Source organism: Capsicum annuum, chromosome 2, assembly GCF_002878395.1.
Source record: "Capsicum annuum cultivar UCD-10X-F1 chromosome 2, UCD10Xv1.1, whole genome shotgun sequence".
NCBI lineage: Eukaryota > Viridiplantae > Streptophyta > Magnoliopsida > Solanales > Solanaceae > Capsicum > Capsicum annuum.
The window spans coordinates 149,598,714-149,610,291 of NC_061112.1; the positions used below are offsets into that span (position 1 = coordinate 149,598,714).

The 11,578-nt window shown below is 33.4% G+C and overlaps 1 protein-coding gene and 1 pseudogene across 3 annotated transcripts; both read right to left on the reverse strand.

Moving 5' to 3' along the window:
• Positions 1-298: 298 nt before the first annotated feature.
• On the reverse strand, positions 299-1,593 carry LOC107858374 (annotated as a pseudogene).
• A 5,970-nt stretch (positions 1,594-7,563) lies between these two features.
• On the reverse strand, positions 7,564-9,938 carry LOC107860480. Of its 3 annotated transcripts, none has more exons than XM_016705857.2 (3): positions 9,713-9,938; positions 9,510-9,584; positions 7,564-8,837 (listed from the first exon to the last, which is right to left on the reverse strand). In XM_016705857.2, the coding sequence occupies exon 3, from the start codon at positions 8,773-8,775 to the stop codon at positions 7,969-7,971; it is 807 nt and encodes a 268-aa protein (XP_016561343.1). In that variant the 5' UTR covers positions 8,776-8,837; positions 9,510-9,584; positions 9,713-9,938; the 3' UTR covers positions 7,564-7,968. The 3 variants fall into 3 exon arrangements, with proteins under 3 accessions (XP_016561343.1, XP_016561344.1, XP_047263478.1); XM_016705858.2 differs by having other exon boundaries at positions 9,510-9,553; positions 9,713-9,872; XM_047407522.1 differs by lacking the exon at positions 9,510-9,584 and having other exon boundaries at positions 9,713-9,865.
• Between the last annotated feature and the right edge of the window lie 1,640 nt (positions 9,939-11,578).

An 11,578-nucleotide genomic window follows, 5' to 3' on the forward strand; every position in this document is an offset into this window, starting at 1 on the left:
ATACTTAACTTTCTTTTTGATAGTTTGAATGTTAAAATTTCAAACTAAATTTGAAAATTGATGAGCTTAACTATGCAAACAAATACTTACAAAAAAATAAAAACACTTAATACCAGTAAACAAATACACATAAAAAAATTGAGCGATAAATTGACCAAAATCAATCATAAATTGAACAAAAATCTTACTTATTTTAATTTTAAAATAGCAAACAAAAACTGTTAACTAACTTCATTTCTAAAAAATAAAAAAAGAATAATCGAGTGATTAATCTTTAAGAGTCAACAAAAACTAAAACTTAATTCTCTTTTGGGAAGAAATTGCAGGAACGCCTATTGTGTCCTTCATGTCCACAACGTCCGCAACGATTTGTGCTTGATGAAATTGTTTCACTAGATTTTTTCTTCCGCCCTTTCTTCGACCTTCCTGGAAGCCTTTTGAATATCGGGGGCAACACTTCTTCCTCAGCTACACTATTAGGAACATTCCAGTTTGTCCTATCTGGCATGGGAATGATTGAAACTTCATAAGTCTTCACCAAAGTAGCTGGTTTGTAGTATTCAGAACAATATGGATCAAATTCCTTTACATGTTTAGATTTCAATACGGCAATAGCGCGAGCACAAGATATTTGGTCTATTTTGAACCTCCAACAGCTGCATGACTCACTTTCAAGGTCGATAATGTATCTTCGTCCAGATTCATAAACTGAATATATATACGGTGAAGACGCCTTAACCTGAAGCGAATAAAAAATACATACATTGAACTTTATCAGTAATTTTTATTTCATTTTGAAAAAATAAAATGTTTACTTTGATTATAACAATACATATAACTGCATGGTAAAAACTCACAAAAATTGATACATATCATCATCCTCAATGCTTTCGTACCATTGATACGCCAGAAACATTATCAGATATACATAGTATTATATGTATATTAATCGAAAGTTATGTATATGTACATTATATACATAACACTGTAATGTATTTTTAATAACATACATAAGTTTGTGGTCTATAGTACCCATCATACAAGCCCGTCTAATCAACATTTCTAACTCATTCACACATAATCATTTTACTCTACATTTTATATTTTTATCAAACAGTTGGGCAAAAACACCTCATTCATTGCAATTTTTTTTCACATTTTTTTTTTCATAAAACAGCAACAGGATCAACAAGTTCAATACATAGAACTGCATGGTAAAAACTCACAAAAATTGATACATACCGTCATCCTCAATGCTTTCGTACCATTGAGAGTTAAGATTTCATTAAATCTACGACCCAACGTAGTACTTGTATATGAAGCTATCTCACTGTTTTTACAGTTTCAAGATCCAAATAAAATTCGCGCCTCTTCTAAGAATTCATATATTGGCAATTTTCTGGCCTCCACCAAACACCCATTAATACACTCAGCAATATTCGAAGTCATCATCCGACCTCTGTTTCCCAGAGAATGACACCTACTCCACTGTTCATATCCAACTTCTTGTAGATATTTTTTCACTCTCTAATCAGCTTTTTCAATCTTTGTCATTAGGTAGTCAAAATCCTCTTTTCGATAAGCCTTGGCCATCGAATAATACAAATTACTAATACTTTCTTTGCTTTTCTGAAAGTAACCACAAACATTTTTTCAGAGATGCCAAATACATGCAAGATGTGGGACATTTGGATATACAACACTAACTGCTTTGACGATACTTTCATTTCGATCAGAGACAACACATATGTTGTCACGTTCTCCAAAAGAAGCTTTGAATTGGTTGAAAAATCATGATCATGAGCTGTCATTTTTCGTATCCACAACTCCGTACGCAAGCGGTAAAATGCTTCCTAGTTTACGTATAAATTATATTAATATTGATAAGTTGTCAAAACTAATTTGTTATACTACAACATATATTTTATAATGAAATACAAATTCTAAACAAATATAAATGAAAAATATCATACCTGCACCGTCGAGTGTACTTGCTGATAGGAAAGTCCCTTGATATGGTCCTCTTAAATGCGCACCATCAACAACTACAACGGGTCTACAAAACTCAAAACCCCTATCATTGGATGCAACGCTATAAAAAGATACATAAATCGATTATCCCAAGACTTATGCATTGCAATGTGAGAATTTGAAAAGACATTATTCAACATATATATGTATCTCGGCATCTGTCTATACCCATCAGCTGGACTACCTCTAAGCATTGCTATGGCGCGCTCCTTTGCACGCTATGCCTTCATATAGTTTATATCAACACCATATACAACTTTCATTTCTTCCATGATGTCTCCTGGTGTGTACTTTCTTTTATAGTTAACTAATTTAGGAGCTGCGAATTCACACACAAAAGCAGTAGTCGCCATAATATTCTTCAGAACCCTATCACTCAAATGACATGAATGTTCCGGATTAAATCTCCTGATGATAAAAACATCTGTTTTTTTATATCTAGATGCTTTCAACATCCATTCACAATCCTCATTATGGCATCGGAGGAAATAGCTGCAATATGCAATAACATATACTGTAATAAGTTTTTGTGGATGTTCATAACATTTCAATGTTACTATTCAGAAAAACTATAACTAAACCAGAAAAAAATATATATTACATGCCCGAATAACATTGATTTTATTCCACATTTACAACATATACATTTTTTATAAGTCATCAGTTGAAATTTAAAAAAAAACTTATGCATATAAACTAATTTCAAATGTTTAAAATGTTGATACCAGAAAAATACATATACATAAGAAATATTATGTATATGTTAAACATTTGAGAATTACATACGCTTCTTGCCTTCTGCACATTCTTTTATTCATTGTTCTAGTACTACAACACCACATTAACATAAACAAACAATATAGAATGTTTACTTAAACCTACAATCAATCACTTCATGCGATAAAAAATTTTCAATTACATATCCGCTTCAGTTCATAACAATTTCAATCCATAAATAAATTACAACATAACTAACATAACATAATCTATACAGTTTACCAAAAAATATTTCTAACACAACACAATAAATTTATTACCTTTTTTCATCTGAACGTTTAGCTCTTGAATTGAATCCATGTGTCACAACATACTTTGACATCACAGAAACGAGCGTCTTTTTATCCTTATACATCTGTTTCACCTTCACAGCATTGCTCTTGCTATCACAAATAAGATTATCAAGATCGAATTTCGGAATATACAACGCATATTGATTATGCATCTCTGCAATTGCTAGAGCCATAGCATCTGATTCAACACCCTCCACACAAACAACAGCTCCTGTATCTCTATCAAACTGTATCTCATCGGAAGACTTATCAATTGTTGATATGCACAATGGATACATCAAGAATGCTGGTTGCGCTTTCTTCAACTCGACATACAACCGTACTCCATTGTCATTACGGATATGAAAAGGTGAAGCATTGCCGTCGACTACATAACGTACCTCAATAGTTTTTTGAAGTTCATCAATGTTTAATTCTGTAGCAACTGACGAAATCAACCTCAAGTAACCTACTGATTCCGCAACAACTATTCCTTCGCTTTTATAATTTACATATTCCATTTCTGTTCTCCACTTACCAGCATACCTCAAAAGTATAGCAATATTCATCTTCTTGATATCGAATTCGAATTTTTCCTTCAACACTATCAACATAAACAGTGACTGCACCTTTTTTTTTTGTGTGAATTGAGTGTTATTTGTTTTTCTTGAAGTCAAAGAAATTTTTTTTTTCAATAGGATCAACAAAATCTGTGTTTTTTTCTGTATATGTGAATTACGTATGAGCTTTTTTAAATGTATTTGACTAATTCAAAATTTCAAAATCAGCAGTTGTTACATAATTTAAGGAAGACATTCATCCTCTAATTTAATTTGTTGAATTAAAAACGTGATTAAAGAAAGGAATCCGTTATTTCCTTTTTATACGCCAGAAACATTATCAGATATACATAGTATTATATGTCTATTAATCGAAAGTTATGTATATTAAAAAGGGAGAGAGAGTACAGATTTTAAGAAAAGTGGGATAGGGTGTAATTAGTTATAAAAGGGTTGGTATTTGTGTTATTTATACTAAAAATAATTGTCAAGTGTTGAAAATAATTTAATAAAATAAATAATTATTGTATAATGTTTGAATAAAAATGTTGTAATTGTTTATAAGGAGGATGTGTTTGGCAAAAGAGTGTTGATAAGTTGCTCTTTTTATTAGAATTAAAAACTAATATATTCTTACAAAAATTGTAAAAAATTATAAATTTAAAAGTTTTCGTGTAAAGTATTCATTATAATTTTTGTACGATGAAGTTTCTCTCCTCGTTAGTTAAAACACATGAGGAATTGTTAAGCATACATGAGTACGTCAATTCATTGTAGATTCACACGACTTTAGAAATGTTTGAACTTTTTACACGTTATTAAAAGGTTTCGCAGTCGTCTGTTTTTTTTTTTTTAAAAAAATTATTATTTAATTAGTTTAGAAATATTGAGCATTAAAATATATGAAAAACTCCTAAAATACTGGGAATGAGAATGAGACTCCTAATTACAAGGAAAGCTTGTACGTGGTGACTACTTCGTATTATCAATTTAATCTTGATTAAATAAATATTCTTCAATTAATATGAGAATAATCTTTATTATTAAGACTTGGAAAAAATGATTAATTATCTTTTAAACATGTTAATTATTTTGAGAATTTTTATTTTAAACATGACAACTTTTTTGAGATGAACAGAGTAATATTCAAGAGAAGGAGAAAATAATATTTAAAATTAAAGAGTAATACAATATATATAATATATCATGAAATATAATTAATATTAAAGAGTTAAAACATACGTATATGGTAAAGGAATTGTTGGTAAGTGAGTTTTCTCGGGAAAAAAGGTGTGCACTGAAATATATGAAAATATATAAATATTAATTAGTGTTATGAATCCTCTACTTATTTAGTACTCTTTTCGTCCCATTTTATTCGTCTCAAATTTTTTAATCTGATATCCCATTTTACTTGTCTTTTTTTACTTATCAAGACAAAAACAATTTTTTTTTTCAGATTTTACCCTTTGCATTAATTACTTTTTCTTTAAATTAAAATGTAAATATCATTTAATAGACGTCCTATGGTAAATTAGCCATGTTATTTATTATTTTTTTTAATAACTGTGTCATCCCAATTTGGGACTAGTAAAATGAGACGGAGGGAGTATAAAAGACTGTAATATTCCCTACTTATTATTTAGGTGGTATTTTTAGTTTGCCGGAATTATTTGCTCTTAGACACACAGCTTTGAGTCCAAATTTCTCATCTAAAAATCATGAGGATAGACAAATTCTTGGTAATAATCTCTTCCCCTTTAACATGCATGCTTAATTGTTGAATTTTGGATACTGAAACTTGATTCATTCCTTTTCTTTGCAAAATTTCACCCCTTTCTTCTCTGTTGTTAGGAGGAGTTATTTTGTCATTGCTTAAAAATGGGAGAAATGAATTCTCATGACAAAAGACGCACAAGTGAAAGAGAGGTATATAGGTAAAAGATGTGAATTTTAATGGTGTCTTACATAAGCAAATTGACAAGATAACAAACAAGTTATGATTATCTAGGCATGTTATTGTTGTTCTTATATTCAAAAAATCTATTGTAGATTTTGCTCTGCATTGTATCTATCATAGCCACCTTTTATGTTTTCGATTCAACTACTTCAATGCTGCGACGGGTCATTACCACTTTATCTATATATTAGAAGATTTGATAGTAGTAAAATAGTGATATATCTATCTATGAGTTTGTGTTTTAAAACAATACAGATAACTCAATTTTCATCAATTTAATTATTTCGGAATATTGATGCTCTCTCTTTCTGTAAGAAAATTATTATAGGTCATTTAGTTTTTGGTTGTTAATTCTTCTTTTCATTCATTTTGTTTGTTTTCAGGAAGTTTTATGTATGTCATTTCCATTGAAGCACTCATCAAGCAATCGAAACAAATTCAATCAATTAGTAATTTGCTTTTCCATGAAAGTGTTTTTTTTTTTTTTCTCATCCGGTGTCCGGTACCCGCATTGGAGCCCAACTAATCTGGATTCGCGCCGGATAGGACCCCATTCGGGGGTAGCGCTCCCAACAGAGTTTTCTCTGTGCCCAGGATAGATTTCCATGAAAAGTGTTGATACCATGCAACAACGTCCACACTTTCAAGATATTACTTCGCAGCCCCTTATACTATTTATGTTCAGGCCCATAATGCTAGTTTTTTTAATAAGTTGAGAGTCAATTTGTAAGAGATTATCCCAATCTGATACTACTTCCTCTGAATGATTATCCCAATTTGGTACTTGTAGTGCCTACCACCAACCACCTACTGAAAAGAATAATAGCTGGAATCCACAAGAATAGACTATTGTTAATGTCAATCTTCTCTTTTACTCTGGGGGTATTGGCGCACTGGATATCTGTATCTACAGCGGTTGTGGAGATCACAGCCAGGGGCAGAGCCACCTTTCGACGAGGGGGTTCATTCGACCCCCTTCGGCAGAAAACTATAATATTTAAGTGTAGTTAAAAATTATTTTTTATGTATCTATAGTAGATGTTGAACCCTCGACTAGTTTGTATGTTCATTTCTAAATCCCGTTGGTGAAAATTCTGGTTCGACTACTTTATTTTGGAGCAACAATAAACTCAAGGCATTTATTTATTTATTTATTCATTCATTTAGTATTATATTATGAGTTTGTTTTGGACGGATCCTTCTTTTGTTATGGTTTATGAATTTGTTTAGAACGTGTGTTGGATCTTGGGACAATGAAACATGCATTAAAGTGTTTGCTTTTAGCAATTTGAATGGCCGGTAATTTACTGCTCAAAATATATTACCTAATTCTTTATGTGCTTGGTTTGTGGATTTGTTTAGAACTATGTAAGCATGATGAGCCTTTAAGTTATGATAGTAACAATAATGTTTTTATTGTATTAATAAAGGTTAATTCAAGTTAGATTTTAGCAAACTTTTTCAATTAACAAAATTTATTCAAACTACTTAATAGTGGTGAATTAGCATGAGATTAAGTTTGAGCCAATTTTATGACATTAGCTCATTTATAGACGGATAGTATAATACAGATAAACATTGCAGTTAAATCAATAAACAAAATGATCTATCATACACATTTATTACTTAAGCAGTGATTAAGTGACATGTATCGTTACTTTCAGTTCTTTAACTGTTGCAAAGATTATAGCATTCCACCTTAAATTTAAGGAGTAGAATTCTGTCGCACCACCACACAAATCAAACGTTTGTTAGAAAAATCGAAGTGACTATCTAATTCTAATCTTCATCATCAAGACACACCATTGAGCCACTGTATTTCCATGAATATCCCAGCTACACTGAATGGGTAATGCAGTTGAAGATTTTACAATGGCTCTCAATGTCGAAATCAAAGGCAAGAAAGGACCACGCAATTTGTTTTGTCATACAAACAAGAATGAGATACATAACAGGCAGAACGTGAGGACAACAACTCAGCATCCATTTGAGTATACACACAAAAGAACAGCCACAAAGTCTTTAGACAGTAGTTCACAAATGCCGATGATAGTACAACAAAAACTATTTGTATTAACAATGACTAGAACCAATTTGATTCTGACGTTGGAGAATGGTTGCTAAATGTATAAAACAAATTACAATCTGACAATGGGCAAATGGCATGCCCTAACACGTTATGCGATAATTCTGGGCCAAAATGACTAGAAACATGTTCTCCCTCACACCATGAAGGAATTTACAACGAGCAATGATTGCCAGAAATGTCGTCAAATTATGCATTTCAATTAACACGCACTCAACTGATTTACCACTTTGCAGCACAGATTATTTGGTACCACATGATCAGCAGATCAAAAACAGGATTTCAGGTGATGATTTCTCGAACTAGCCAATCCAAACTGGGATATGCGAAGTACAGAATTAGAAAAGAGGGGAGAGCAAACACAATGCTGATGAGCATGTACAAGGCCAAGATTGCTGCACTGGCAGGTATAGCATACATGATGATCAGGAGAAATACAACCACCAGAGGGAACTTGGCTGTCAAATGAACGAAGAAAATGAGAGACTTGCGCAGAGAAGAATGAATTCTTTCAATAGCAAGAGAACCACTAATGTGATCGTGATCATGGTTCGAGCCTGATGATTCTGGATGATGAACGTACAGTCCCCTCTGTCGATTAGACTGGCTTGCTGTACTTCCAAAGAATTTTGTAGATGATGGCCAGGCAGTCTGGTGATGATCCCCACAAGATGAATTATGAGACTTTGTTCTGTCGCCATTCATACTCTCAAGCATCCATAGAAGAAAGAAATTCTTACGAGGAAACTTAAGGTTTCCTCTATAAACCAAACGTGGGGATAACACATTGCACCAGGGACAAGCTATAAACAGTGGAAGCTGAAGTGGCAAAGTAGGAAACTTCACAACGGCCCATTGTAGTCCTAGTATGCAGTTTTTACAAAGTGTATGACCGCACCATAGAACATAAGGTATGTTTTCAACAATGTTAAAAGATTCCCAGCATATTGGGCACTCGAGTCCCTCCTCCCTGCTGGTTATTGAAGAGGTTTCATCGTCTGAGCAATCTGCTGAATGCTGAGTACGCTTCAGACTCTCATACCTTAACCCTATATTCCCAGCTACACAATTGGATGCAAAGTTCCACATAATGGCGGTCCAAAATTGACGAGTTAAGAAGCGTAATATTCCAGGTTTTCCAAAAACACTTGCTGTCCGGTAAAAGCCATAAACAAAAATGAGAAGCTAGCTGGAAAATAATGGAGCCAAAAGAAGAGAGCAAAAGGAGCACAAAGACTCATAGCTTAATCAACACAAACATACCTTTTTTCTCTTCTATTAGGGTACCCAGTACATCACACACTAATTATAGAAATACAGAATATGGAAGCTAATTTGTTGTCACATGCTTTAACAAGGTTTAAAAAAATGACGTCAACTCTATCTATGTAGGCTTCAAAAAACAAATCTGTTTTCAGTAGGAGTAAACTGGATATAGAGGATTCATTGAACTAATCCTAACTAATTTGGAATCGACGCATATTTCTTTCACTTAATTGATAAAGGAAAGCAATACAAAGAGAAAAAGACAAGTTGTTCGACTTGGATGTAGAGTATTCGGTTCAACTTGAGCATATCTCAACTAATTCCACATAGTACCTACTTACCTCCTACTAGCACGTGTATGGACAACTCTGTCCATCCACCAAGGCTAAAATATACGGAAGTATATCACTTAGCGTTTCGTCTCCGCACATCACAATGACCAAACAACTTTTATGTTCAATTAAGCTAATAAATCAAAATGCGAATTATTAACAATAATTCGTAAAGAGAAAGTACCAGATCCAATCTAAGGAATTAACAATAATAACAGGACTTACGATCAACAAAAATCGGTTACATCTTAAAGCTGCACCCACAGTATCTGCACGGTATATACATATACACCAATCGATCTATAAAAAAAAAATAATAATAATAATAATAATAAATAAATAAATTAACCGATTGAAACTTGAATTAATTTTATTTTTATTAAAAAAAAAAAGAGAGAGATTGAACAAGTTAGAGCAACGAGATTTACCGATTTGGGGTAACGAGATTTGCCGGTTGAATGGAAGCCCTATGGCTACTGCCCACGTTTACAAATATGGAAACCACTCTAATTATCTCCTGTTTTTTTTTTTTTCTTCCTAATCGTGGATGTCTCTTTTATCAGCGAAAAGTTGCGAACGACGTCGTACGATTCGATTCCGAAATTAACTTATGGGTCATTACTTGAACCATCTGAGGCTTGACCATTAGTCATCACCACTCGTTGAATAAGTAGTGTTAAAAGAAATAGGTCAAACCCATCGACAGACTCCTGAACTTGGCACGATTTTTTACTTTGACACCTCAAGTAGATCATGTTCATTTTTGGCACCGCAAGTAGCTATAAGTGTGGCATTTTGACACTTTTCACTGACATGGCAAAGAGAGTGAATTACACTTCCTAATAGGCGCGTGAATGACGATTTAGTCAATTATTTTTTATTTTTCTCTTCTTCTTCTTCCTAACGTTTTCCAGCCATTATTTCTAACTTTTTCAACCATTTTTTTACCTTTGCGTCAAGCTTAAATTGAAATATACTTGTTCGCAACAAATTTTCGTTAACGCTGAAAATTAACTGCAAGCAAAAAATAAAATAAACAAAAAGAATAATTTTATTTAAAGTAATTTTGCAGGTACAATTCCGTTATTCTCTCGATTCTTCTTTCCTAAGCTTTTTCGTAATTCGAGGGCCTTTGTAGCGTAATTCTCGAACTTTCAGATGATTTGAGCCTCCCAAAAATTTATTTGGATCTCCGAAAATTGTTTGACAGCACTTCGTCTTGTCGAATTGACCTCCGGGCAGAACTCCGTTAGTCGATTCGTTGAAGAGCTGTGTAGTCAATGCAGAAGCTTCCTTCAATGCTTGCAGAATCCCCTCCTTTTTCTTTTCTTCCCTTTAGAATGTTATGTTACCCCCTATTTATAGTTGTGGGGTAGACTTAGTTGCTTGTGATTGGCCGAAATATGTCACTTTGACATGTGGCACCTTTTGACTGGTTGTTGAATTTGAATGAGATTTCCATATCATTTGTACATATGGCGGCGTCTCATTAGTTTTGGATTTGACTGGGATGCCACGTCACTTGATGAATTTGAGTTTCAAAGTGAGATGGATCTTGATGAAGAATAAAATAGGCTTGTTATTTTTTTTAGCCCAAAATAAGTTTAAACCCAATAACATATGGTGCAAATTCAAATTTTATATGAATTTGATCCAATAAATTTTATGTGTCTACAGATGCCCCCTACTTCAAGGTTGGTCGACGTGTAGGCTTGCCGAAACTTGACGGCGAGACTTGAAGTACTCATGAATGTGTTTTCATTCTTGTGATTTCAAAGGTATTTGTTTCTCCCAATGTTGATCATGCCAAATTGAAGCATCGTGCGTTTGGTACCGATACTTATCACCAGATTGAAGTTCCACTTAGTTGGCATCAATCCGCATAGAACCGAGAAGCTTCATCCGGTCAACACTGTAGATGTGTTACATCTTCATTTTTTTGTGCAGGCTTATGCAAATGGTCTTGATGTGAGGCCAAAAAGGTAGACATGATTGATGTTGAACCATTTAGTGTACTACTTCCTTACTGCTTGATAAAAAAGTGACTTGGAATGATCTGATTTTATCCTTGACGACGCTGAAAGTTTTCCATTTTAGCTTTGGTGAGCATGTACTTGGTGTCATTCTTGCGACCTTGTGATGATGAAGTTCTGAGTGTCTGCCGTCCATCGTTGCAAAGCAAGCATGTGGTGCATCTCATCTGTGGGGCTCAGCGATAAAGAGGCTTCGACTGAGAGCATCCCATTCTTTTCGAGGAGCACGTAAGTGGTGCCATCCAGCTTGATAATATTGAC

Excerpts from the sequence above, each read along its gene's own strand:
- LOC107860480 (XM_016705857.2), bottom strand. The coding sequence starts at position 8,775 with ATGTGGAACTTTGCATCCAATTGTGTAGCTGGGAATATAGGGTTAAGG.